The sequence below is a fragment of the Hemitrygon akajei genome, chromosome 11, assembly GCF_048418815.1.
Source record: "Hemitrygon akajei chromosome 11, sHemAka1.3, whole genome shotgun sequence".
NCBI lineage: Eukaryota > Metazoa > Chordata > Chondrichthyes > Myliobatiformes > Dasyatidae > Hemitrygon > Hemitrygon akajei.
Window position 1 is genome coordinate 109,707,159 of NC_133134.1, and position 24,518 is coordinate 109,731,676.

The 24,518-nt window shown below is 41.1% G+C and overlaps 1 protein-coding gene across 1 annotated transcript in view; it reads left to right on the plus strand.

The window, feature by feature from the left end:
• The first annotated feature begins 2,583 nt into the window (after positions 1-2,583).
• ddx27 (DEAD (Asp-Glu-Ala-Asp) box polypeptide 27) overlaps positions 2,584-24,518 on the plus strand; it is a 49,556-nt gene continuing 27,621 nt past the window's right edge. The window contains exons 1-10 of the mRNA XM_073061476.1: positions 2,584-2,752; positions 9,429-9,572; positions 10,260-10,319; positions 14,880-15,099; positions 15,187-15,227; positions 17,457-17,543; positions 20,392-20,497; positions 21,747-21,920; positions 23,268-23,418; positions 23,873-23,972. Of these exons, the coding sequence (XP_072917577.1) occupies positions 2,678-2,752; positions 9,429-9,572; positions 10,260-10,319; positions 14,880-15,099; positions 15,187-15,227; positions 17,457-17,543; positions 20,392-20,497; positions 21,747-21,920; positions 23,268-23,418; positions 23,873-23,972 (1,158 nt within the window). The 5' untranslated portion in view covers positions 2,584-2,677. The remainder of the gene's footprint in view (positions 2,753-9,428; positions 9,573-10,259; positions 10,320-14,879; positions 15,100-15,186; positions 15,228-17,456; positions 17,544-20,391; positions 20,498-21,746; positions 21,921-23,267; positions 23,419-23,872; positions 23,973-24,518) is intronic.

The following is a 24,518-nucleotide window of genomic DNA, read 5'->3' on the forward strand; positions in this document are numbered from 1 at the left end:
TGTGTGTGGGTCATGTTTAACAAATCTATTAGAGTTTTTCAAGGAGGTTACCAGGAAAGTGGATGAAGGGAAGGCAGTGGATGGTGTCTACATGGACTTCAGTAAGGCCTTTGACAAGGTCTCGCATGGGAGGTTAGTTAGGAAGATTCAGTCACTAGGTATACATGGTGAGGTAGTAAATTGGATTAGACATTGGCTCGATGGGAGAAGCCAGAGAGTGGTAGTGGAGGATTGCACTCTGAGTGGAGGCCTGTGACTAGTGGTGTGCCACAGGGATCAGTGCTGGGTCCATCGTTATTTGTCATCTATATCAATGATCTGGATGATAATGTGGTAAATTGAATCAGCAAATTTGCTGATGATACAAAGATTGGAGGTGTAGTGGACAATGAGGAAGGTTTTCAAAGCTTGCAGAGGGATCTGAACCAGCTGGAAAAATGGGCTGAAAAATGGCAGGTGGAGTTTAATACAGACAAGTGTGAGGTATTGCACTTTGGAAGGACAAACCAAGGTAGAACATACAAGGTAAATGGTAGGACACTGAGGAGTGCAGTAGAATAGAGGGATCTGGGAGTACAGATACAAAATTCCCTAAAAGTGGCGTCACAAGTAGATAGGGTCGTAAAGAGAGCTTTTGGTACATTGGCCTTTATAAATCAAAGTATTGAGTATAAGAGTTGGTGAGGTTATGGTGAGGTTGTATAAGGCATTGGTGAGGCCGAATTTGGAGTATTGTGTACAGTTTTGGTCACCGAATTACAGGAAGGATATTAATAAGGTTGAAAGAGTGCAGAGAAGGTTTACAAAGATGTTGCCGGGACTTGAGAAACTGAGTTACAGAGAAAGGTTGAATAGGTTAGGACTTTATTCCCTGGAGCGTAGAAGAATGAAGGGAGACTTGATAGAGGTATATAAAATTATGATGGGTATAGATAGAGTGAATGCAAGCAGGCTTTTTCCACTGAGGCTAGGGGAGAAAAAAACCAGAGGACATGGGTTAAGGGTGAAGGGAGAAAAGTTTAAAGGGAACATTAGGGGGGGCTTCTTCACACAGAGAGTGGTGGGAGTATGGAATGAGCTGCCAGATGAAGTTGTAAATCCGGGCTCACTTTTAACATTTAAGAAAAACTTGGACAGGTACATGGATGAGAGGTGCATGGAGGGATATGGTCAGGTGCAGGTCAGTGGGACTAGGCAGAAAAACAGTTCGGCACAGCCAAGAAGAGCCAAAAGGTCTGTTTCTGTGCTGTAATGTTCTATGGTTCTATCTAAGAGAAATTACCTAAGAATAATAATTCATTATAAGACAAGAGAAATATGGAAACACTCAGCAAGTCAGGGAGCATCTGTGAAAGAGAAACCAGGGCATTGATTTGAATCTAAGACCCCTTCTCAGAATTCTGAGTCCTGATGAAGGTTCTTAGAACGGAAACATTGACTCTGCTTCTCCTTCCTCAATTGCTCCCTGAACGTTTATGGCATTCTTCTGCTTTTAGTTCAGATTTCCACCATACACAGTGTTTTGTCGGAGGCACAAGAGACTGCGGCTGCTAGAATCTGGAGCAGCAAACAACTTATTGGAGGAGCTCGGTGGGTCAAATGGCATCTGTGGGTGGAGGGGTGGAATCATCAACTTTTAGGATTGAAACCCTGCATCAGGTCCTGATACAAGGTCTTGACCTGAAATGTCCCTTGCAGATGCTGCCCATCCTGCTGAGTTCCTCCAGCAACACAGGAGGAACTCAGTAGGCCAGGAAGCATCAATGGAGGGAAGTGGGTTATCTAGCAGATTTTTGATGTCACTGCTTATTGATTTCCATTTACTAAGAATGATTAAACTACTTCAGTCCCTGTGCCTCACTGACTTCAATAACCATTGCAGTTCAGTCAGCTACCGTTTTAGTAATTCCACATTTGTTATATCTAAACACTTAACTGAATCAGAAAGGTTTCCGCCTGGTTCAGATTTTCAACCTGATATGTCAACAATCCCGTTCACACCCTCCCTACCCCAACCCATTACAGACGCCGTTTAACCCTTAACCCTGTTTCCCCAGCAGAGCTGGTGACTTCTGACAAAACTGTTAAAATAATATTTCTCTGATTTGAGGTGTGACCTTATAAGGGTGTATAAAATCTTATAGGCCATGGGTAGGGTCCAATGCACAGAGTCAGGGTAATTTCCCCTGGGTTGGGAAATCAACTAGGTTGAGAGGGGAGATATTTAATAGGAACCTGACGGCAATTTTTCCACCCAGACTGGTCGGTATATGGACTGAGCTGCCAGAGGAAATGGTTGAAGCAGGAACATTAACAGCGCTAAAAAGGTACTTGGACAGATAGATTTAGAAGGGTAATGAGCCCAATGCTGGCAAAAGGGACTAGCTTAGATGGTCATCATGATTGAATCATGGCTAGTTGGGCTGGCCTTTTTCCACGCTGTGTGACTCGCAGGGACCCCCTGCCTCACCACGGCGGAGTCACCGCAGAAGAATGTGAAGAAGCACCCTCCAGTACGAGGATCTTCCTCGGGTAGAGGGAGTTCACTTCATCCAGCGCCTGGTGCCAGGCCGGAACCTTTGTGCGCGGCTCACGGCGGTGACGGCCCGTCATAGGTGGCGGACGCGTTCCTTTCCCACGTGCTGGTTGTTAGGGCTGAGTGAGCGGCTGCTGCGAAATGGATTTGATCCACACTATCGGCGACGAGGACGAGGTTCCGGAGGAGGAGGAAGAGACGGGGTCAGAGGGAGAGGTGAGGGCCGTGCGGCTGATGTCCCGAGTGATTGTTGAGGGGGAGGGGGACGCGGCTGGGCCTGAGAGAGATTGTCAGAGTCCAAAAGGACCATCCACGCTCCCCTGTGTGTGCCCCCTCTTTCTGTCTCTCCTTCTCACTGTCTGTGTCTCTTTCTGTTTGTCTGACTTCCTCTTCACCGAGTGACCGCAGTCAGTGCGGATCGGTAATAATATCTCCTCACTGACCATCAACAAAGACGCACCTCAAAGATGCGTGCTTAACGCACTGCTCTTCTCTCTGCTCCCACGACTGTGTGGCTAAGTACAGCCCAAACATCAGTGACGATGGCTCCACTGTTGTTGGCAGAACCCCAGATGGCGATGAGGGGGCACACAGGAGTGAGATAGAACAGCTGGTCGAGTGGTGCCGCAACAACAACCTCACCTCGTGTCATAGCCAAGGAATTGATTGTGGACGTCAGGAAGGGGATGTTTGGAGAACACACACCAGTCGTCATTGAGGGCTCTGTGGTGGAGGGGGTGAGCAGCCTCAAGTTCCTGGCATCAGCATCTCAGAGGATCTTTCCTGTGCCCAACATATTGATGCAATCATGAAGAAGGTCCTACTTCATTAGGAATTTGAAGAGATTTGGTATGTCGCCGAAGACTGCTGCAAATTTCTACCGTTGTGTGGTCAAGAGCATTCTGTCTGGTATAGAGGCTCTAATATGCAGGATCAAAAGTGTCTTCAGATGTTTGCAGACTCAGTCAGTTCCATTAGTTAAAAACACTGAGGACATCTTAAAGAGGCAGTGCCGCTAGAAGGGGGCATTCATCATTAAGGACCCTGGCCATCTGGGACATGCTGTCTTATTACTACCATCGGGGACGAGATACAAAGGCATGAAGACCCACATTCAGCATTTTAGGAACAGCTTCTTCCCTCTGCATTCAGATTTCTGAATGGCTCATGAACACTACCCTGTTATCATAATCCTCTTTTGCACTATTTATGTCTTGCGATGTACTGCTGCCACAGTGCAACAAATTTCATGGCATATGTCAGTGATGATAAACCGGATTCTGTTTCCAAAATTGCAAAATAACCGAGTGGTATCATTTCAAAATAAACCAGGAAAATTGATGAAAAATGGTGGGAGTGTATACAGTGATCTTCATGTCCTTGTAAGTGATTCACAAGAAACTTGAATTCAGGTAGCTTGGAAAAAATCTAATGTAGAGAAAGAATCCTTGCAAGCATAACTAGTGCCACACTTCCGCCTACACATCCTCCTTCACCACCATCCAGGGCTCCAAACAGTCCTTCCAGGTGAGGCAACACTTCACCTGTGAGTCTATGGGGATCATCTCCTGTATATCGGTGAGACCCGATGTAGATTGGGGGACCGCTTCATTGAGCACCTTCTGCCATAGAAAGCAGAATTTCCGGGTGGGCACTCATTTCAATTCCACTTCCCATTCCCATTCCAACATGTCAGTCCACGGCTACCTCTATTGCCAAGATGAGGCCACACTTGGGCTGGAGGAGCCATACCTTGTAGTCCGTCTCGGCAGCCTCCAACCTGATGGCATGAACGTCGATTTCTCAAACTTCCTGTAACTGTCTCCTCCCCACCACCATCTCATTCACCATTCCTGTTTCCCCTCTCTCACCTTATCTCCTCACCAGCCTATCTCCCTCTGGTGCTCATCCCCCTTCCCCTTCTTCCATGGTCCTATCAGATTCCCCCTTCTCCAGCTCTGTATCTCTTCCACCAATCGACTTCCCAGCTCTTTACTTCACCCCTCCCCCCTCCTAGTTTCACCTGTCACCTGCTGCCTTGAACTTCTTCCTCTCCTCCCCTTCTTAGTCTGACCCCTTCCCCCTGCCTTTCCAGTCCAGATGAAGGGTCTTTGCCTGAAACGATGATGGTGTATTCTTTTCCCTGGATGCTGCCTGACCTGCTGAATTCATCCAGCATTTTGCATGTGTTGCTTTCGATTTCCAGCATCAGTAGATTTTCTTGTGTTTAAAACATTATTTATTGCTAAAGGGTGTGATACCAAAGTATGGAAGTTGTTTTTCAGAAGTGGAAAGCATTCATCATCATGTTATGTGCCATGTCTTACACCATGGGTTTTCACGGTCTTTATGACCCCGTGATTGTTCTTGGCAAATTCCTACAGAAGTGGGTTGCCATTGCCTTCTTCTGGGCAGTGTTTTTACAAGACGGGTGACCATAGCCATTACCAATTGTCTTCAGAGATTGTGTGCCTGGCATCAGTGCTCACGTAACTAGAATGATATGCACCAGCTGCCTATGTGACCATCCACCACCTGCTCCCATGGCTTCACGTGACCCTGATTGTGGGGCCTAAGCAGGTGTTACACCTTGTCTAAGGGTGATCTGCAGGCTAGTGGAGGGAAGGAACGCTTTGCACCTCCTTTGGTAGAGACGTATCTCCGCTCTGCCACCCAAAGCGTTAACTTGGGCCATGTGTGGAGTACTGTGTACAGTAGTTGGAAGGTGTTCAGAGAAGGTTTACCAGGCTAATACCAGGAATGGGCAGTTTGCCTCATGTGGAAGGACTGAACCATCTAAGCTGGAGTTTAGATGAGTAAAAAGTGATGTGATTGAGGTAAATAAAATCATGAGGGTTGTTGAAGGGATGGGAATGGAGAAGATTTTCCTCTTGTGGAAGAATCAAAGTAGAGATTACTGTTTAAAAACAAGAGGTTGCACATTTAAGTCAGAGATGAGATGAAACCATAGAAAGGGTGCAGAGGAGATTTACAAGGATATTGCCCGGATTGGGGAGCATGCCTTATGAGAATAGGTTAAGTGAACTCAGCCTTCCCACCGATCTCCCTCCTGGCACTTATCCTTATAAGCGGAACAAGTGCTACACCTGCCCTTACACTTCCTCCCTCACCACCATTCAGGGCCCCAGACAGTCCATCCAGGTGAGGCGACACTTCACCTGTGAGTCGGCTGGTGTGGTATACTGCGTCCGGTGCTCCCGGTGTGGCCTTTTGTAATTTGGTGAGACCCGACGCAGACTGGGAGACCGTTTCGCTGAACACCTATGCTCGGTCTGCCAGAGAAAACAGGATCTCCCAGTGGCCACACATATTAATTCCACGTCCCATTCCCATTCTGATATGTCTATCCATGTCCTCCTCTACTGTCAAAATGAATCCAAACTCAGGTTGGAGGAACAACACCTTATATACTGGCTGGGTAACCTCCAACCTGATGGCATGAACATTGACTTCTCTAACTTCCGTTAATGCCCCTCCTTCCCTTCTTACCCCATCCCTGACATATTTAGTTTGTTTTTTTCTCTCTCTCTGCCCATCACTCTGCCTGTTCTCCATCTCCCTCTGGTGCTTCCCCCCTCCCCCTTTCTTTCTCCCGAGGCCTCCCGTTCCATGATCCTTTCCCTTCTCCAGCTCTGTATCACTTTAGCCAATCACCTTTCCAGCTCTTAGCTTCATCCCACCCCCTCCAGTCTTCTCCTATCATTTCGCATTTCCCCCTCCTCCCACTACTTTCAAATCTCTTACTATCTTTCCTTTCAGTTAGTCCTGACAAAGGGTCTCGGTCCGAAACGTCGACCGTGCTTCTCCTTATATTTGCTGCCTGGCCTGCTGTGTTCCACCAGCATTTTGTGTGTGTTGTCAGCCTTTTCTCCTTTGAGTGACGGAGGATGAGAGGTGACCTGATAGAGGTGTACAAGATGATGTGGATAGTTAGAGGCTTTTTCCCAGGGCTGAAATGGCTAGCACGAGTTGGCACAGTTTTAAGGTGCTTGGAAATAGGTACAGAGGAGATGTCAGGGGTAAGTTGTTTACGCAGAGAGTGGTGAGTAGGTGGAATGGGCTGCTGGCGCCGGTGGTGGAGGCGGAAACGATAGGGTCTTTTAAGAGACTCCTGGATAGGTACATGGAGGTTAGAAAAATAGAGGGCTATGGATAACCCTAGGTAATTTCTAAGGTAAGGACATTTGGCACAGCTTTGTGGGCCGAAGGGCCTGTATTGTGGTGTAGGTTTTCTATGTTTCTAACTTCAACTTTGATAATGGTTTATGTTTGTTTACAATTTGTACTGATATTTCCCCTTTTTTGTATCATAAGTTGGAAATGTGTAGCTGTAAAACAATGGGAGAGATGGTGAATATGAAGAAATGCATATTTGTGATGTAGCCATTTATTGCAATTTTCACTGACCTTGAAGAAATAGGATGTGATGTGTGAACTGGGCTTGTCTTGAGTTTTAATAAAATAAATAACATGCAGTGAACTAAACCTATCTGGTTGGTGGGGTGGGGAGGCAAGTGTTCATTCTGAGAGGAATAGTTGGAGCAGAGGAAGTGTTTTCAATAAATGAGTGCTGTGGAGCTGTTGTGTAACAAATGTAACAGAACTATTTGAATTATGTATTTATCATTAATAATAGTTTCTGAGGTCATTACTGAGCAATATTAGAAAGAAAGAACTTGTGCCTTTTCATATTCTTGATCCAAATGTTTCACATTTATTCATTTTAATATTAATTACTGTTATTTATATGCAGGGACATATGACCAAAGCAAGATTGTACTAATTGCTGGTGACTAGTTAATATTGTCTGGTAATATCAGTTTGGGAAGGTATGTTGATTAGGGCAGAGAACTCTGATCTATTTGAATGAAATCATGCCTGTCTAGGTTGGCTGGATGTTGGGTTAATGTCTTATTTGAAATACTGTAGGGTTAGCATTTTAGTATTTTGTCTATTGCATTATAATTTACTTGACAGGGGTTTGATATCAGTGAAGTTTCCGAACTATCAGTATGAGTTCTGAAGCATGAATCCAGAATGATTGATTGAAGTCAATATTTAACATTAATTTGGATAGGAAAGCTTTAGAGGGATACAGGTCAAACACAGGCAGATGGATTGAGTTCCAGTAGGGACCGTAGTTGACCTGGATGAGCTGGGCCATTTCATTATTATATAACTCTATCAATCTGTAGAATCTTTTGTGTCTATGGATATATGATTCAGTTTAAAGGGAAAAAAATTGATTTGGGGAGAGGATGTTGGTGGGTGTGGAGCAGGAACAATAACCATGAAACCATTGGGTTGTCCTATAAACCCATTGTGTTCACTAATATTCTTTGGGGAGGAAAATCTGCTTTCCTTTCCTTCCTAGATTCACCAAAGTGGCTGATGCTCAGCTGCCTCAGTTTGGATGTTACGATTGGATAGTCAGTGCAATTATGCCTGTGATATTTGTGCCTTAAACAAGCAATTAAAAAATGCCTTTTCACTGCATTGGATTCTATGCTTTTGACCCAACGATAAAAAAGTTATTCAAGCAATTTTTCAACCAGGATTTCGTGTTGGCCAACCATTTACCGTAGTTCCAATCCCTATTCCCATTCCGATATGTTGGTTCATGGTCTCCTCTGCTACCATAATGAGGCTACTTTTAGGTTGGAGGGGATATTGCTCCTCCAACATCTCATAATCTGTGTGGGTTGCCTCCAATCTGATGGCATGAACAACAATTTCTCTAACTTCCAATAATTTCTGCCCCCTACCCCTTCTCTCTTCTTCAATTCGCCATTCTGGCTACCCTCTTATCTCTTCTCCTCACCTGCCTATCACTTTTCTTTTGTGCTCCTCCTTCCCTTTCTCCCGTAGCCCAGTCTCTTTAACTGTCAGATTCCTCCTTCTTCAGCCTTTTACCTTTTCCACCTGTCACCTCCCAGCTTCTCACTTCATCCCCTCCTCCACCCACCTACATTCGCCCCTCATCTGGCTTCACCTATCACCTTCCAGCATGTACTCCTTCCCCTTCCTCCACCTCCTCATTCAGGCTCCTTCTCCCATCCTTTCCAGTTTTGATGAATGGTCTTGGCCTGAAACGTTGACTCTTTCCATACCTTTCCATAGATGCTGCCTGACCTGCTGAGTTCCTCCAGCATCTGTGTGTGTTGCTCGGATTTCCAGCATCTGCAGATTTTCTCATGTTTGTTATCTGCAGAATCTCTTCTGTGTACAATTTCAAGCAACTTTAAGAGGGTTTGGAGTTCCAGTATAGTATACACTTTTAAATCAAATGCAGGTGGCCCAGCATACTTTTGTATTCTTTCTAACTGTAGAATGTGCTTGGAGTTTAACAGAGTCAGAAGTCTAATACAGCAGTCCAGTACAGAATGCTAGTGGATGTCAGGAAGCTGGTTCTTAGCTAAGTTTCAGGTTGGGAGTATAGTCAGTTTTGAGAGTAGGAAGTTAAGTAAGGAGGAGGAAACATAACACAGAATAGATTAGAAACCAGGAGCAGGCAAGGGGATTAAGATCAAAAGGGAAAATGCCCATTATATGTAGCATTTAGTTAGAGGAATGGAGCTGGTACCTGCCAGAATGCGCTGCAGTTGGCTTGGTGTTCTTTACTTGCATTTTTTAATTAAAACATTGGAAATGTTTTTTACTATTGGATCAATTGTTAGAAAAATAATTCTTTCAAAAATTATCATTAAAGCTAATGCTGTTTATTAAAGAACATTATTTTCTTTACTAGTTGTCAAAACGATTAAATGGATTTGCAGCAAGGAATCTCATTTGGATTATTGATCTGGTCAGATAATCATCTTGAATATTGCATTTGCTTCTGATTTATAAGGCTGTTTTATGTTTTGTTTAGGAATTGCCTGTCGTTTTGCTGAAGAAGAGGAAGCTAAAGAAGCGATGTGTGGACTTCAGTGAAGACTTTCTCTTCACCGAGAAGGATGGGGAATATGATGATGGTTGGGTGATGGCAGATGTCCTGAGTCAATTGAAGAAAAATGTGAGGATCTGTTATTCAGTAGCATGAATGCAGTAGCCCTCATGGCTTTAAATAAAACATGAATTGCAATCTGTGTTGTAATGCTCAAAGTTGAGCAACAATCACGTGGTTGAGTCAGAAACTTGCGAGGATCTGTGTGCATGGTACTGGTCTTCGGTGCTTACTATTGGATATGGTCTATACAGTGGATTCTAATTTCTGTGTCAGTTATGGCCTGATTTTTAATATGGGATGAACAAAATGGCAGATATCTAGAAAGATCAAGGATCAAAGGCACCTTAATTTTCTGCCTGATCATCCAATGTTTTTTTAATTAGATGATTTTGACTGCTAATATAGCAAAAGCGATATTCTTTGTCCTGTAAAACTGAGTAACACAACTTTTAGAAACCTTTTCATTTTTTTACCAAGTGAAGGGCTTTTGGATTAAAATGTGACATTGATAATCTGAAGCTTATGTATGGATTGTGTATATGTTCCTAAATGGGGCACAGATCTAATTATTTAACTAAAGGTGCTGAGGCGTTTCACTTCACTAAGCTTGGGTGCTTTATTTCTTAACCCTGTAAGGAATTGGTCACAAGTGAATTAGTCTAACTTCTGGGTTCCTAACTTAGCAGCTTGTGATTTTTGACTGGCTATATTGGGCTAATAAAGTAAAGGATTGATATTTTTGTTTAATTTCAGAAAGCACCGACGACCCTAGATGAAAAAATAGACAAAATTCGAAAGAAAAGAAAGAAAGAGGTCAGTTGTTTGAAAAATATTCATCAATGGATTGCAATTGTCTGACTACTCAGATGTAAGAAGTTCAATGAAACAAGGGCATTGGCATCTGCCGTTAGCTAGATTTCCTAGCCTCATCCTTTATCCTGAATTTCTTTTTTTTATGTACATCTTAAGTAATAGAACTAATAAAGTTAAGTAAAAGAACTAATAATAATAAAATAGAACTAATAAAGTTAAAGTAAATATAAACATTGGAATATTAGATTGTAACTTTACAAAACATTGTGCAGTAGTTTTTTCCATCCACAGGCATGATCCCCTGAATATCAGTCAGCATTGACAGCATTCTTTTCTTTCAATTTAGATAGATAGATAGATAGATACTTTATTCATCCCCATAGGGAAATTCAACTTTTTTCCAATGTCCCATACACTTGTTGTAGCAAAACTAATTACATACAATACTTAACTCAGTAAAAAAATATGATATGCATCTAAATCACCATCTCAAAAAGCATTAATAATAGCTTTTAAAAAGTTCTTAAGTCCTGGCGGTAGAATTGTAAAGCCTAATGGCATTGGGGAGTATTGACCTCTTCATCCTGCCTGAGGAGCATTGCATCGATAGTAACCTGTCGCTGAAACTGCTTCTCTGTCTCTGGATGGTGCTATGTAGAGGATGTTCAGAGTTATCCATAATTGATCGTAGCCTACTCAGCGCCCTTCGCTCAGCTACCGATGTTAAACTCTCCAGTACTTTGCCCACGACAGAGCCCGCCTTCCTTACCAGCTTATTAAGACGTGAGGCGTCTTATTCCTGTAATTCTCCAAAAGTTGGAAGTCTGCGGCCAGTGGTGTACTGCAGGCATCAGTGTTGGGACCCTTTTTGTTTATGATAGCCATTAACATAGGCATTATGCTTAGTAAGTTTACAGATGATAAGAAAATTCATAGTGGTGTGTGTAGTAGAGGAAGTTGTCAAAGGCTAGAGTAGGGTTGAGATTGGATAGAAAGTTGTGCAGAACATTGCAGATGGAATTTGATCCTGGCAAGTGCAAGCTGATGCGTTCTGGAAATTCAAGTGGGGGTAGGATATTTATAGTAAATGGGAGGGTGTGAAGGAATATTGATGCCTGAGAGACCTTGGAATTCCCTGAAAGTAGCAACAGGTACATAGGATGATTAAGAAGGCTTATGCCATGCTTGCCTTCAGAGCTCAGGGCATAGAATATAAATGTTGGAATATTAGATTGTAACTTTACAAAACATTGTTTATAGTGCATGTGCAGGGAGTACTGTGTGCTGATCTGGTCACCGCACTATAGGAAGGATGTTCTTGGACTAGAGGGAGTGCCAAAAATGATGCCTGCATTAGAGGACTTCAGTTATGGGGAGAGATTGGGTAGGATGGGTTTGCTTTCCCTGGAGTGAAGGAGACTGACAAGATAGAAGTACATAAGCTTATTAGAGGCATAGATAGGGTAGATAGTCAGAAACATTTTCCCTTGATAGGCATATTAGAAGCAAGAGGGCAAAGGTTTGAAGAGGGAGGAAAGTGTATGAAAGAGCATTTGAGGAAAGTTACCTGGAACCTGATGCCAAGGTTGTGGTGAGTCAGATACAATCACTCTTTAAGGGATCTGTAGACAGGTGTGTAAATAGCTAAGACCTAGAAGGATAAGAGTATAAGGTGTCCAGGGAGGGGTGGTGCCTCTGGTGAAGGAGCTTGTTGTGTCCAATCTGGGGCAGGTCACTCACCTTTGGTGCCCAGCAGACACTGAGCTCACTTGCAGCTCCAAGCAGCTGTTTGTATGCGACAGCGGCCGCATCCTGGTATGCCACTTCGACAGGCGGACTAAAGCAGGTGTGAGTAGCTGGCGGTCCTCATCCCTCAATGAGGTAGGAATATGCCTGTCCTAGTGTGCGAAGTCAGCACAGGTGGACTGGGCAGATGAGATGGGGCAATTAAATCATCAGGGAAGGCGGTTCTGCAACACTCCATGGAGAGTGAAGGGACAGAAGTAGTCATGGTCATCCACTGCAGCCAAGGGAAATCCCAGTCATGATGACTATTCGCATCAATGGACCCAGACTTCCGAGCTCGAGGGAATGGAATTGCCCCAGAGCAATGGCTTTTCCACTTTAAAATCTCTCCCTCACAACAGACAACAGCCACCACAGAAGGATATAGTGTGGATGGGCACAAAGATCAACATGGACATGGTGGTGCAAATGGACCCATTCGATGTACAACTGGGATAGCACCAAATATATAGAAGCAGAGGCCTTTGTGGTATGACTGAAATATAAGAAAGATTTTTGTTTTAAATCAATATGATACCAGGAACAGTGAGTTGAGAAAGCATGTATATATGGAACCCAATAATAAGCAACAGATAGCTATAAAGTCCAATGGAATGTGAGCCTACAAACTGTTAACATGATGTGCAAGAAGATGGCACCAGCGAACAACACGGTCAAGGGCAGGTCATGAAACTACTTCTTTCATAGAAACCGAAAACCTACAGCACAATACAGGCCCTTCGGCCCTCAAAGTTGTGCCGAACATGCCTCTATCTTAGAAATTACTAGGCTTACCCATAGCCCTCTATTTTTCTAAGCTTTCACTTCTTTTATGTTTTATTTTTCTTTCAAATGTGGATCTGCTACTGTGATCTACATGTTGGTGGTATGTTTTTGGGCTGATTGAGCAGTCTGGCACTTTGCTGTCTCTGAGAGGGTTCCGGGAGGCTTTGAGCAAACTCTGCGGCCTTGATGGCAAGAAGCTGGAGACAGCACAAATCCATGATCCATTGCATTTCTCACTGATTAAAGCATCGAGGAAGATTGAAAATCTTCAAGGACAAGATTATTGAAGAGTGAGCGGGTGTTCAGTGCTGCCTACCAGCCACTCGCTCATTGCTGCCAGAGGAAGGTGTCTGCGTGTGCTGGTCTGTCTCCTCCTCATTGCTGCCAGAGGAAGGTGTCTGCGTGTGCTGGTCTGTCTCCTCCTCATTGCTGTCACAGGATGGTGTCTGAGTTCTGGGTTTATTTTATGTGGTTTGTGGAATTGACTCTGTAGTTCACATTATGATGTGTTTCTACTTTTTGGTTGCTCCTTTTTTTTGTTGCTGTTTTGGATGAAAATCGTGCGGCCTGCAATACACTGAACTGAATTGAATATGCCTGGACTCTTTCTCTTTCACTTTGTTTTATACAGTATTCTGTGTTTCTCGCTCTTTTTTTGTTGCCATTTGCATGATTTGGTATTTTTGGGTGGTGGCGGGGTGGATGTTTTTCTTTGTTTTCATGGCTGTCTGAGGGGAAGATGGATCTCAGAGCTGCATAGATACTTTGTTTATAAATGTACTTTGAATCTATAAGTAACATCCAAAATTGACAAACTTGGATTGTAGACAAAGGAATCATGTACATATTATCCTTATTTCTATGATAATCTAACTCTGCTTAGACAACTGAGTATTGAGAAGTTTTGATGCTGCAACTCGGGAAGAGAAATGAATTGTTCTTTTTGTGTGTATATTGCAAATGTTATTTGAGCTACAGTGGTTAAATTATGAAGACTGATTAGGGAGGGGGAAATGGTGGGTGGAAAACCAAGTTTGTATTCACCTGAGTACTGATGGCTAAGAAGTAATCTAATTGAGGGCCATAAAATGAAAGAAACTATTTCCAATTGTTAGAAAGCCCTGAATAAAGGGACCTGATCTTCAATTAGAACTGAATATTCAGGGATGATCTAAAAATGTGACATTAAGAGTATTTTCCCTGTTAATAATGATATTGTTTATCAAAAGTTCATTGGTGGAATAATTGTTCAAATCCAGTAATTAAAGATTAGCTCCTTGGTAATCAAGACCTGAATTTTAAAATTATCATCTTTGTTTTCAAGTATATCCATGGCCATGTCATTCCCTATCTGAAAATTTCCAGCCCTATAACCCTCAGAAATCTCCTCACTGCTCCAGTTTTGACTTCTTGATTTTTTCCCCAACTTTAATCTTCTTAATGAAAGTTTATGGAAGCCAATTTTCTTGATGGGACACCTTGACATTATTCTTTATTCAAGATTTTACATTTATAGCATATACATTTGCCTGACATTGAAGCATGGCTCAGCTCTAGGTAAAATATGCAATGAGATTTTTCTCGCCTTCACTGAATGATATTATTGAATTATCTGGAGATTGCAGTAGATTAAGCAGCAATTGTTATTTCTTCTGTTTACAAATGGCTTCAGAAATAGGTTTAGGTGGAGGGAAGGTGATTAGATGTTGGGAGAGGGAAGTGAGGAGGAGCATTAAACAGAGGATGAAAGAGAACAAACAGCTTGTTTAAAAAAAGCTGCAGGTGTTGAAAATCTAAAGAAGAAAATGGTGGAAATACTCAGCAGGTCTGGCATAATCTGTGGGAACAGAAGTTGATGTTCTAGGGCAAAGACCCTGAAACATTACCTATACTTCTCTTCCCACAGATGCAGCCTGACCGTCTGAACATTCCCACCATTTTTTTATTTTTAATATTGAACAAGTTGTACCTGTCCCTACTGATTTCTAGGAGCAATCTACAAAAGAAGCAAAGAGAACAAAGACTGATTCCACTGAGGACACAGTTTCTAATCCAGACGTGATAAAGCCAGATGAGGAAGAAGTGGATGAAATTGAGGGGAATGACGAAACAAAGGAATCTGATGGAGAACAAGATGATGATGATGATGATGATGATGAATCAATATCTGAATTCTCCTCTGGAGATGAGGATGTTTTACAGAAGGCGGGTAAGTAGACTGCTAGGTCTTGTACAGTAATGTGTCATTTATTTCCAGCACTTTATTGATCTTATTTGATTGCCATTTCTTTTATAGACACACTGAAATCAAAGGGAAAGAAGAAAATTCCTCAGAATGTGAGTACTCCTTGTGCTTCATCTCCTTCGGTGGTTTGGCGTGAACAACGATGATGTTATTGTTAAAGATGAGTCTAAATTTACAAGGCTGTTGCCAGGACTTGAGTTACAGGGAAAGGTTGAATAGGTTAGTATTCGGAGTGTAGAGATGAGAAGGGATTTGATGGACATAGACAAAATTATGAGGGATGTAGATAGGGTAAATGCAAACAGATATTTTCCACTGAGGCTGGTTGAGACTAAAACTAGAGGTCATGGTTTAAGGGGAACGTGAGGGGAAGTTTCTTCACACAGAGGCTGATGAGTGTGGAATGAGCTGCCAGCAGAAGAGGTGGTTGATGGTTTGATTTCAACATTTAACAGAAATTTGGATAGGAGTATAGTCGGCCCTCCTTATGCGCGGATTCAACCAACCGCGGATCGGGAAAACCAGGAAGTTCTCTCTCCAGCACTCGTTGCTTGAGCATGTACAGACTATTTTTTTTGTCATTACTTCCTAAACAATACAGTATAACAACTATTTACATAGCATTTAGATTGTATTAGGCATTATAAGTAATACCTAATTTGAGTTGAGATTTAGGGGGCAAAAGTTTAAGGGTAACATGAGGGGGAATTTCTTTACTCAGAGAGTGGTAGCTGTGTGGAATGAGCTTCCAGTAGAAGTGGTAGAGGCAGGTTCGATATTGTCATTTAAAGCAAAATTGGATAGGTATATGGACAGGAAAGGAATGGAGGGTTATGGGCTGAGTGCGGGTCAGTGGGATTTAGGTGAGAGTAAGCGTTCGGCGCGGACTAGAAGAGCCGAGATGGCCTGTTTCCATGCTGAAATTGTTATATGGATATATCTAGAAATGACTTAAAAGTACAGGCAGTCCCCGGGTTATGAATGAGTTCCATTCCTGAGTCCGTCTTTAAGTCGGATTTGAAGTCGGAACAGGTACATCCGGTATTATTTAGTGTCAGTCAAACATTTTTCTTAGTATATAGTACATATTTTACCTTTCTATGCATATAAAACACTTAAGAAACATACGTATTTCAATAATTAAACCTGCGTTGCTTAGTAATAATTGTAGCTTTCAACGGGGCAGGGCCTTTCATATGCTCCATTAAATTGTTCCGATCGTTGACCAACTGTAGCCTAACGCTTTTCCAATGACCGATGGCGTTTCACCTCTTTCTGATTGCTTTATTACTTCCACCTTATTTTCAATTGCGATTGTGATTATTTTTGTGAACAGAAACACTGCAGATTCAGAGCTGCGCCGCCAGGTCCTAATGTCCACTGCACGGAGACATGTTAAATAAAGTCCGGGGTTCCGCTGGGTCCTAAAGACCACCGCACTGATACATGTTAGATAAGGGACTTGAGCATCTGCGAATTTTGGTATCCGCGGGAAGTCCTGGAACCAATCCCCTGCGGATAAGGAGGGCCGATTGTAGTATGGAGTGCTATGGTCTAGGTGCAGGTCCATGAAACTAGGCAGAATACTGGTCTGGCATGGACTAGTTGGGACAAAGGGCCTGTTTCTGTGCTGTAATATTCTATGACTTTCATAGCTTTTTCAGAAACCTCAGCAGGTAGTTGTTCACGATCCTTAATAGCAGTTGAGATTTTATTTTTCTGTGCTCAGCTCTGAATCGCAGAGCTGGGCAAGTGCTGTTTGAATGCTGACTGGTGGCTTGGGAATGGAGAGAGGTCTGAAAGCAGGAAAGTATAGGTAATTGGTTTATTATTATCACAGGTACTGAGATACTGTGGAAAACTTCTGCTTGCATGCCATCCAAATAGATTGTTCCATTCATAAGTGATTCGAGATAGTACAGAAGAAAAGAATTGACAGAATGCAGGGTATAGTATTAAAGTACCATGCAGATGCAATAATGAAAGGACAATATCAGGATTGATTGAAAGGAAAGGATAGAGGGATGGATTAACAGTGATGAAGGAGTAAAAATGAAAAGTTATGAGGAGGATGGTGAAGGAGAACAAATAAGGATGATCAGCATAGGATGCATTGGAAGAGTTAAGTACAATTTGAATAAATGAATACAGAGCTACAGAAATGAGGGTAGGAGAGCTGTGTGATAGGATTAGGAGCCGAAGTTATGCTGGAAAAAATAAGTTGTGGGAAGATTAGGAAATATTTTTGACGAAGAGGTATGATGTGAAGATGTTTTTGTGTCAGCTCCCAGTTTCATACTGCTGTTTCTGCACCAATACAGAAATCGGGTGTGTTCTTTGAGGATGCCCCAGAAGTTGATGACAGCCTAACATTCCAGGACATGAATCTCTCTCGACCGCTTTTAAAGGTATTATGTTTTATTGTGCAATACTTAAAGCGTGCAGCTGTCCTGGGACATATTTGCCCCTTCAGGGTGATGGCATGTATATTTTAAGGTTTTTATGATACTTTCTGCTTGTAAATTAATTTGTAAGGAGTGAGCTTGTGTTCATTTTGACTTAAGAATCTGTTACGTAATGTACAATCTTGAATCATCTTCAGAAATTGATCACATGATATGCAATACACATTAATAATTTATTGTTTCATAAGGTTTCTCCTTCCAATTTATTTCCCCTCTCCATGAATTGTTGCATTAGAACAGTCTCCCAATTTTTTACTATCTTCCCAAGTGATCATTCATGTAGACCTCATATCTAAGTTCTATGCAGCTCCATAGGTGCAATTTTTAACAAGAAATTCTGGATGAGGTGAGAATTCTACTTGATTTTATCCCTTCCCAGCTTGCATTAGTGAGGCTAGATAAAAAAGACATTGATTGGTTAGGTTAGCAGATCCATGTCAGATGTGCAAAGAAATGATAAATATTTCGTTTTGATAGCAAGAACATGTGCAATATATATTATTTAAGGAATGCAATAACAGAGAGTAATATTGGAATTTGTTTAATATTGCCACATGTCCAAAGCTTGTTTGCACACCGAACAAATCATTGCACAGTGCATTGAGGTAAAGTAATAACAGAATACAGAATAAAGTAAAAGCCATGGAGTAAGTTCAGTGCAGATAAACAATAAGGTGTAAGAACATAACAACATAGATTGTAAGGTCAAGAGTTCATCTTATTGCACTAGGTATACATTCAATAGTCTTATAACCTCGGGTTAGAAGACCCTGGTAGTATGTGATTTCAGGCTTTTGTATCTTCTGCCTGATGGAAGAAGGGAGAAGAGAGAATGTCTGGGGTGGGTGAGGTTTTTAATGATGCTGGCTGCTAACTGTGGTAATGAGAAGCGTAGACAAAAGTCCATGGAGGTGAGGCTGGTGTCCATGATGTGCTGAGCTGTGTCCACAGCTCTCTGCATTTTCTTACGTTCAAATACAGAGCAGTTGCCATAACAAGCCATATACATCCAGATAAGATTCCTTCTATGCATCATCAACAAAAATTGCTCAGGGTTGACAGGGACATGCCAAATTTCTTCAGCCTCCTGGCGATGCAGTGGTGTTGGTGAACTTTCTAGGCTGTGGCATCTATGTGGTTGGACCAGGATAGACTATTGGTGCTGTTTGCTTCTTGAAACTTGAAGCTTTGAACTTCAGCACTGATGGTGTAGACGAGAGCATGTGCACTGCATACAGGCATTGGGTGTGTAGAGCTTTGAGTCTGCTCAGCCATTCTATACAATGGCAGTTGTCTTGTCCATTTCCCCATCTTGTCCTCTAATCCTGTGATAACGATGGCTCTCCAAGAGAACGTTGATTAGAATATTTTATTTATTGAGCCTTCACACAGTTATTTGTGGTAGAGAATTCCAACAATTCATAACTCTGTGAGGGGAAGCATCTCTTTTCATCTCAGCCCTTCAGACGATTAATAAAAGCTTTATCAAAGAAACCCCACAGAAATGGAAGTAAATAATACATAAGTAAGGATGCTATGTTAAATACTTCGTAAATTGTTGATTTGGTTTTGACCTGTGTATTATGTTCAAATCAGTCATAGAGAGGACATGAAGAATGCCAGGTTGAGCCTTTGAGATATGTGATAAGATCATAAGGCATTTTTCACAATAGCACAAATACAATTAAGTGGAGATTTAATATTGAAAATTTATGAAGGGTTACAATAATGTAGAAAAGAAAAAAGTATTTCTATAGAATCAGAATCAGCTTTATTATCACCAGCATGTATCTTGAAATTTGATAACTTAGCAGAAGCAGTTCAATGCAATACATAATATAGAAGAAAAAATAATAATAATAAATCAATTTACAGTATACATATATTGACTAGATTAAAATTGTGTAAAAATACAGAAATAATTGTATATTTAAAAAAGTAGGTAGTGTTCACGAGTTCAATGTCCATCTAGGATGGCAGAGGGGAAGCAGCTGTTCCTGAATTGCTGAGTTTGTGCCTTCAGGCTTCTGTACCTCCTACCTGATGGTAACAGTGAGAAAAGGGCATGCCCTGGGTGCTAGAATTCCTTAATAATGGATGCTGCCTTTCTGAGATACTGCTCCTTGAAGATGTTCTGGGTACTTTGTAGGCCAGTACCCAAATAATCGAATAAATTTACAACCCTTTGCAGCTTCTTACAGTCCTGTACAGTAGCCCCCCCCCCCCCCCCCCATATCAGACAGTGATGCAGCCTGTCAGAATGCTCTCCACGGTATATCTATAGAAGTTTTTGAGTGTATTTATTGACATACCAAATCTCTTCAAACTCCTAATTTTGTGCTTTAAGTAATAGGAGAATGAACTATGAACTAGAGGAAGGTGGAAGTTTCTTAGTAAAGAATATTGATCTGGAATGTACTGCTTGACAAGTGTGTTGGTGGTGGTTGGGATGGGGCTGCAATGTAAAAGCAGATATATTAATACCGTTTAAGTGGGAATAGGATATAAATGCAATTTCAAGTTACCAGGATGTTAATATTAGGGAGAAACTATTCTGAAACTACGCGTGATAATGCAGATCATATTACATGCGATTATTTTTAAAGGTCATAGGTAATCTATTTTGTATGCACATATATTCTGTTGAGGTTATTAAAATGCACAATTATAATTATTTAATTGACTTACGTTTGTCAATGACTTCTAGTCTGCAAGTCCGGGATCTCTTGACTTTTGAACAGTTTCATTTATCTTCCTAACCATTGCTCCTCTTTTGCGTGATTGGGTTTAGGCGATCACTACCATGGGTTTCAAACAGCCAACTCCCATTCAGAAAGCGTGTATCCCTTTGGGTTTGCTGGGCAGAGACCTCTGTGCCTGTGCTGCCACTGGAACTGGTAGGTGTTGCTTAAGTACCTAGCCTGCCAGTCTATAATATCAGCTATACTTTAATATTTTACAGTGTGTACACATGGAGTTTGTACTGTAATGTCAGGCTTTGATCTACTTTCCACACAATGGTTATGTGCTTTTAGTTTTCTATTATTTTATTGAAACTGGGTGCTGGTCAGAGCTGTGAAGTTGACAGTCAGGGGCAGCATATCTGACCTTTAAACATAGCTCTTTACCTAGATTACCTGATATTTAGCCTCCTAAGAACCATACATTTTCAGATTGCAGCCTTTTGTTTTTGGACCCAGATTTGTAGCCACTGCCAACTGAATGAAAATAAATATTCTTCTGGGTAGTCAGTACAGATTTACTGAGGTGACGATGTATGTAGATCTGTCATGGGGAAATTCTGTTTTATGTATACAATAAAACAAAATAGAAATCAACTTGTAGTTGGGTGTGAAACTCTGCCAACCACCATTCATGAGAATTACCCCAAAAGGACATGATTGTACATTGCACAACAGTATTTTGTGCTTAAAACTGTAAATAACTTGCCGATGTTTCATCTCCTTAGCCTTTTAAGTGATAATGTTTTGCTCTACAATTGTGTGCTGTAAGGATAAACAGTATTTGTTTAAAGTACAGCAAAAATAAATCAAGTGAATAACTGTACTCACCATCACATGAACTACCAAAACTTCAGAGGACGTTGCTCCTATTCAGCCAATAACTGCACTACCCTGAAAAATAAATGTAAATAGACTGAAAATATCTTAGCACACTTATTTTGCACTTGAACTAAAATTCACTTTCAATGAAAACAATTTTTGTCAGTTGCTTAAGTATTTTGGATGCTAGAACACTAATAAACAAAAGTTTGAAGCTTATGATTTTATGAATTAAAAGTTACTTTGCTGATGATGGTACAGAGCAGGAGGAGGTAAATAACTAGAGTTGAATGATATAACTACAAATAAAATAATGTTTCTGTTTCTCAAGATGTTATAATCCATGTTTGAGGGGATAATAAGCCTGATACACTCATGAGATTGCGTGTCCTGTTGTTAGCTTTTATCTAAAACATATAACTGTGATTGCATCCACTCATGTTTGGGTCTAAACATATTTTAATCAAGAGAACCTTACTTGACAACAAGGAAACATGTTACTGAATGTCTCTTGCGTAAAACAGATTCTAAAGTTAGCATGCCTATTAATTTTGTTTCTTCTTTGCATTCCTGTGCTCTTTAGGTAAAACTGCTGCCTTCATGCTGCCTGTGTTGGAACGTTTGATCTATAAACCGCGGCAGGCTCCTATTACTAGGGTGTTGGTTCTAGTTCCAACTCGTGAACTGGGCATCCAAGTGCATTCTGTTGCCAGAAATTTGGCACAGTTCACATCAACCACCATCTGTCTTGCTGTAGGTAAGTTTGGACTATGTTCATAACTCTTGAATGAAAATAATGACCATTAATGTCACAACCATGTGTAGTTCAATTACAATTAGAGATCAGAGTCCTTTTCCGTACACTCTATAAAACAATGCATACTGCTATAGTTACCTTACAGAGTTATTAATCTAGGCTCTTTTAATGGCTACCATGTCAATCAAAGGCTATGGTATCTGTTAGTAAAGGGGCATGGAAAATTCAGGTTATAGTTACTGGATTTGTACAAGCATATCTCCACTGTCTGTGATACACAAATTGGCCCAAGCAGAGAATATTGGAACAAGTATCAGAGTCAGCTGTAAACTCAGTTTAAATAAAGTGAAGGTGATTTTCCAGATGGACCTTATACTTTTCAATAAAAACCCACAAAATTAGTTTTTCAGATAAAGATTAATAGACATCACAGTATTGTCTTTGCAGTTGGGTAGAACTCAACTTCTTGTAATCAAAAAAAGGTGCAAATGCTTGACATCTGAAGTAAATGCAGAAAATACTGAAACTCCTAACTTAAGAGGCAGCACCTCTGCAACAAGAAACAGTTGACGTTCAGACTAGGATAATCACAACCTGAAAGAATAAACTTGAACTCTTCAAGAAAAATAAAGTCTCTCATTATTAATAGTTTAACTTTCAAAAATTTAAGCCTGTTTTGAAGATTTAAGAAGTATTCCTAGATAACCTAACTGAAAAATGTTATGTTACTGAAGTCTTTTTAGAACTGTGCTCAGCTTACCCCTCCATTCAGATTTGAAAGAGAATACCCTTTGCATCTCCTGGACTAAACAGAAATTTTAAAGTGAGCATGAAATGCAAATTTTGAACTTTCACATCTTACCCAATTTCCTTCATCTTTGTTGCAACTTAACATTGGATCCCATTAACAAATTAATTGGATTTTTGAGACATCGACCTTCATGTATACTTTAACAGAAATCCCTCAAATTACTGTCAGTTACATAGGTCATAACATCAAATCAGGTATGTTGCTGTTGTTATTCCTCAAAATCTGGATTAATATAACGGGGAATTTTGTTAAAAAAAAAATCCTATTCTAATAAAATGCCCTTTAAGTATAAGATTCTTAGAGTTTAAAAATTGCCCATGCTGTCAGAATCTGCATATTGGATTAGTTCTGTTCAGCAGGATAGCATGTTTTCACAAAGGAGCATAGCCAGTAGAGAATCACGGTCCTATTTAATTACCTTCTAGGAATAAGAAATGAGTAAGCCTCAGGATAGTGAGTAGGATGGTGCTTCAGTACAGCAACTTTTAAAATTTTGAAGCTTTAGATAACTGTACAAATACCCTGCTTGCATTCAGGTGGATTGGACGTAAAAACCCAAGAAGCATCCCTGAGAGCAGGACCTGATGTTCTCATTGCCACCCCAGGCAGACTGATCGATCACCTTCATAATTGTCCATCGTTTGACCTCAGTAGCATTGAGGTCCTGATCCTGGATGAGGCTGACAGGTAAGAAGATACAGAGAAAACCTGTTCATGGGTGGAAAACTGAGAAGGGAATTGTCCTATAATATGTAAATTTCTGATCCAATTGCTTCTGGTGTGTCAGTGCGTGGTAGGATCTGGGTAGTTGATGGGAATATGTGGACAATAACATGGGATTAGTACAGATCCATGATAGCAGCATGGACTCAGTGGACTGAAGGACCTGTTTCACAGTTGTGTGATTCAAAGTGCACTAAACAAATCTTAATATGTTGGGTGTATAGAACCCACCTATGTAGATCCACACTAATTTCCATTTAACCATCGTTTTCACAGTCACCCGATGTTTTAAATTAATTCTCTGCCTGTGAGTTTGTCCTTTTCAAGTTAAAGCTACAGTGTATTATACAAAAGAAGTTCCTGTGTGACAGGGTTACTGATTGGTGTTGTTTCTGTTTCTTCCTTTTCACATTTGCAGGATGCTCGACGAATACTTTGAGGAACAGATGAAGGAAATAATTCGTCTCTGCTCCCACCAACGGCAGACGATGCTGTTTTCTGCTACCATGACTGATGAGGTATGGGGGAAGTTGCTACCATGTGGCAAGTCAAAGGATCTCCACCATATTGTAGGGTCTGACTGACTTGCTGAATACCAAGTTGTATCTCCAAGTGGTTGATACTAACAATGGGCTCTGGTGATAGACATAAGAAGTTCTGCATTGGCTAAATCTTTTGACATTCTTGCTGAGTCGACTTTCAAAATGGACTAATCATGGGATGACATTTGTGCCAAAAGAGCCTTCACTTTTTTTGGCATGTACGTTAACCAAATTTGCTAATGATAAGAACATAAGCGAGAAAGCATGTTGTGGTAGGGACAGAAATTGTGTGCTGCAAAGGCATACAGGTAGATTAATTCTATAGTTAAAATTTAGTAGATGAATGTAAATAGGGAAAATGATGGTTATCCATTTTTAGGAAGATCAGAAGAGCAGAATATTGTTTAAATGGAGAGATTACTGAATGTTACTGGATATCCTCATACATGGAGCATGGAAAGCATGCAGCTTCAGGATTTATTTAGGAAAACAACAGGAATGTTGCCTTTATTTATCAAGGAA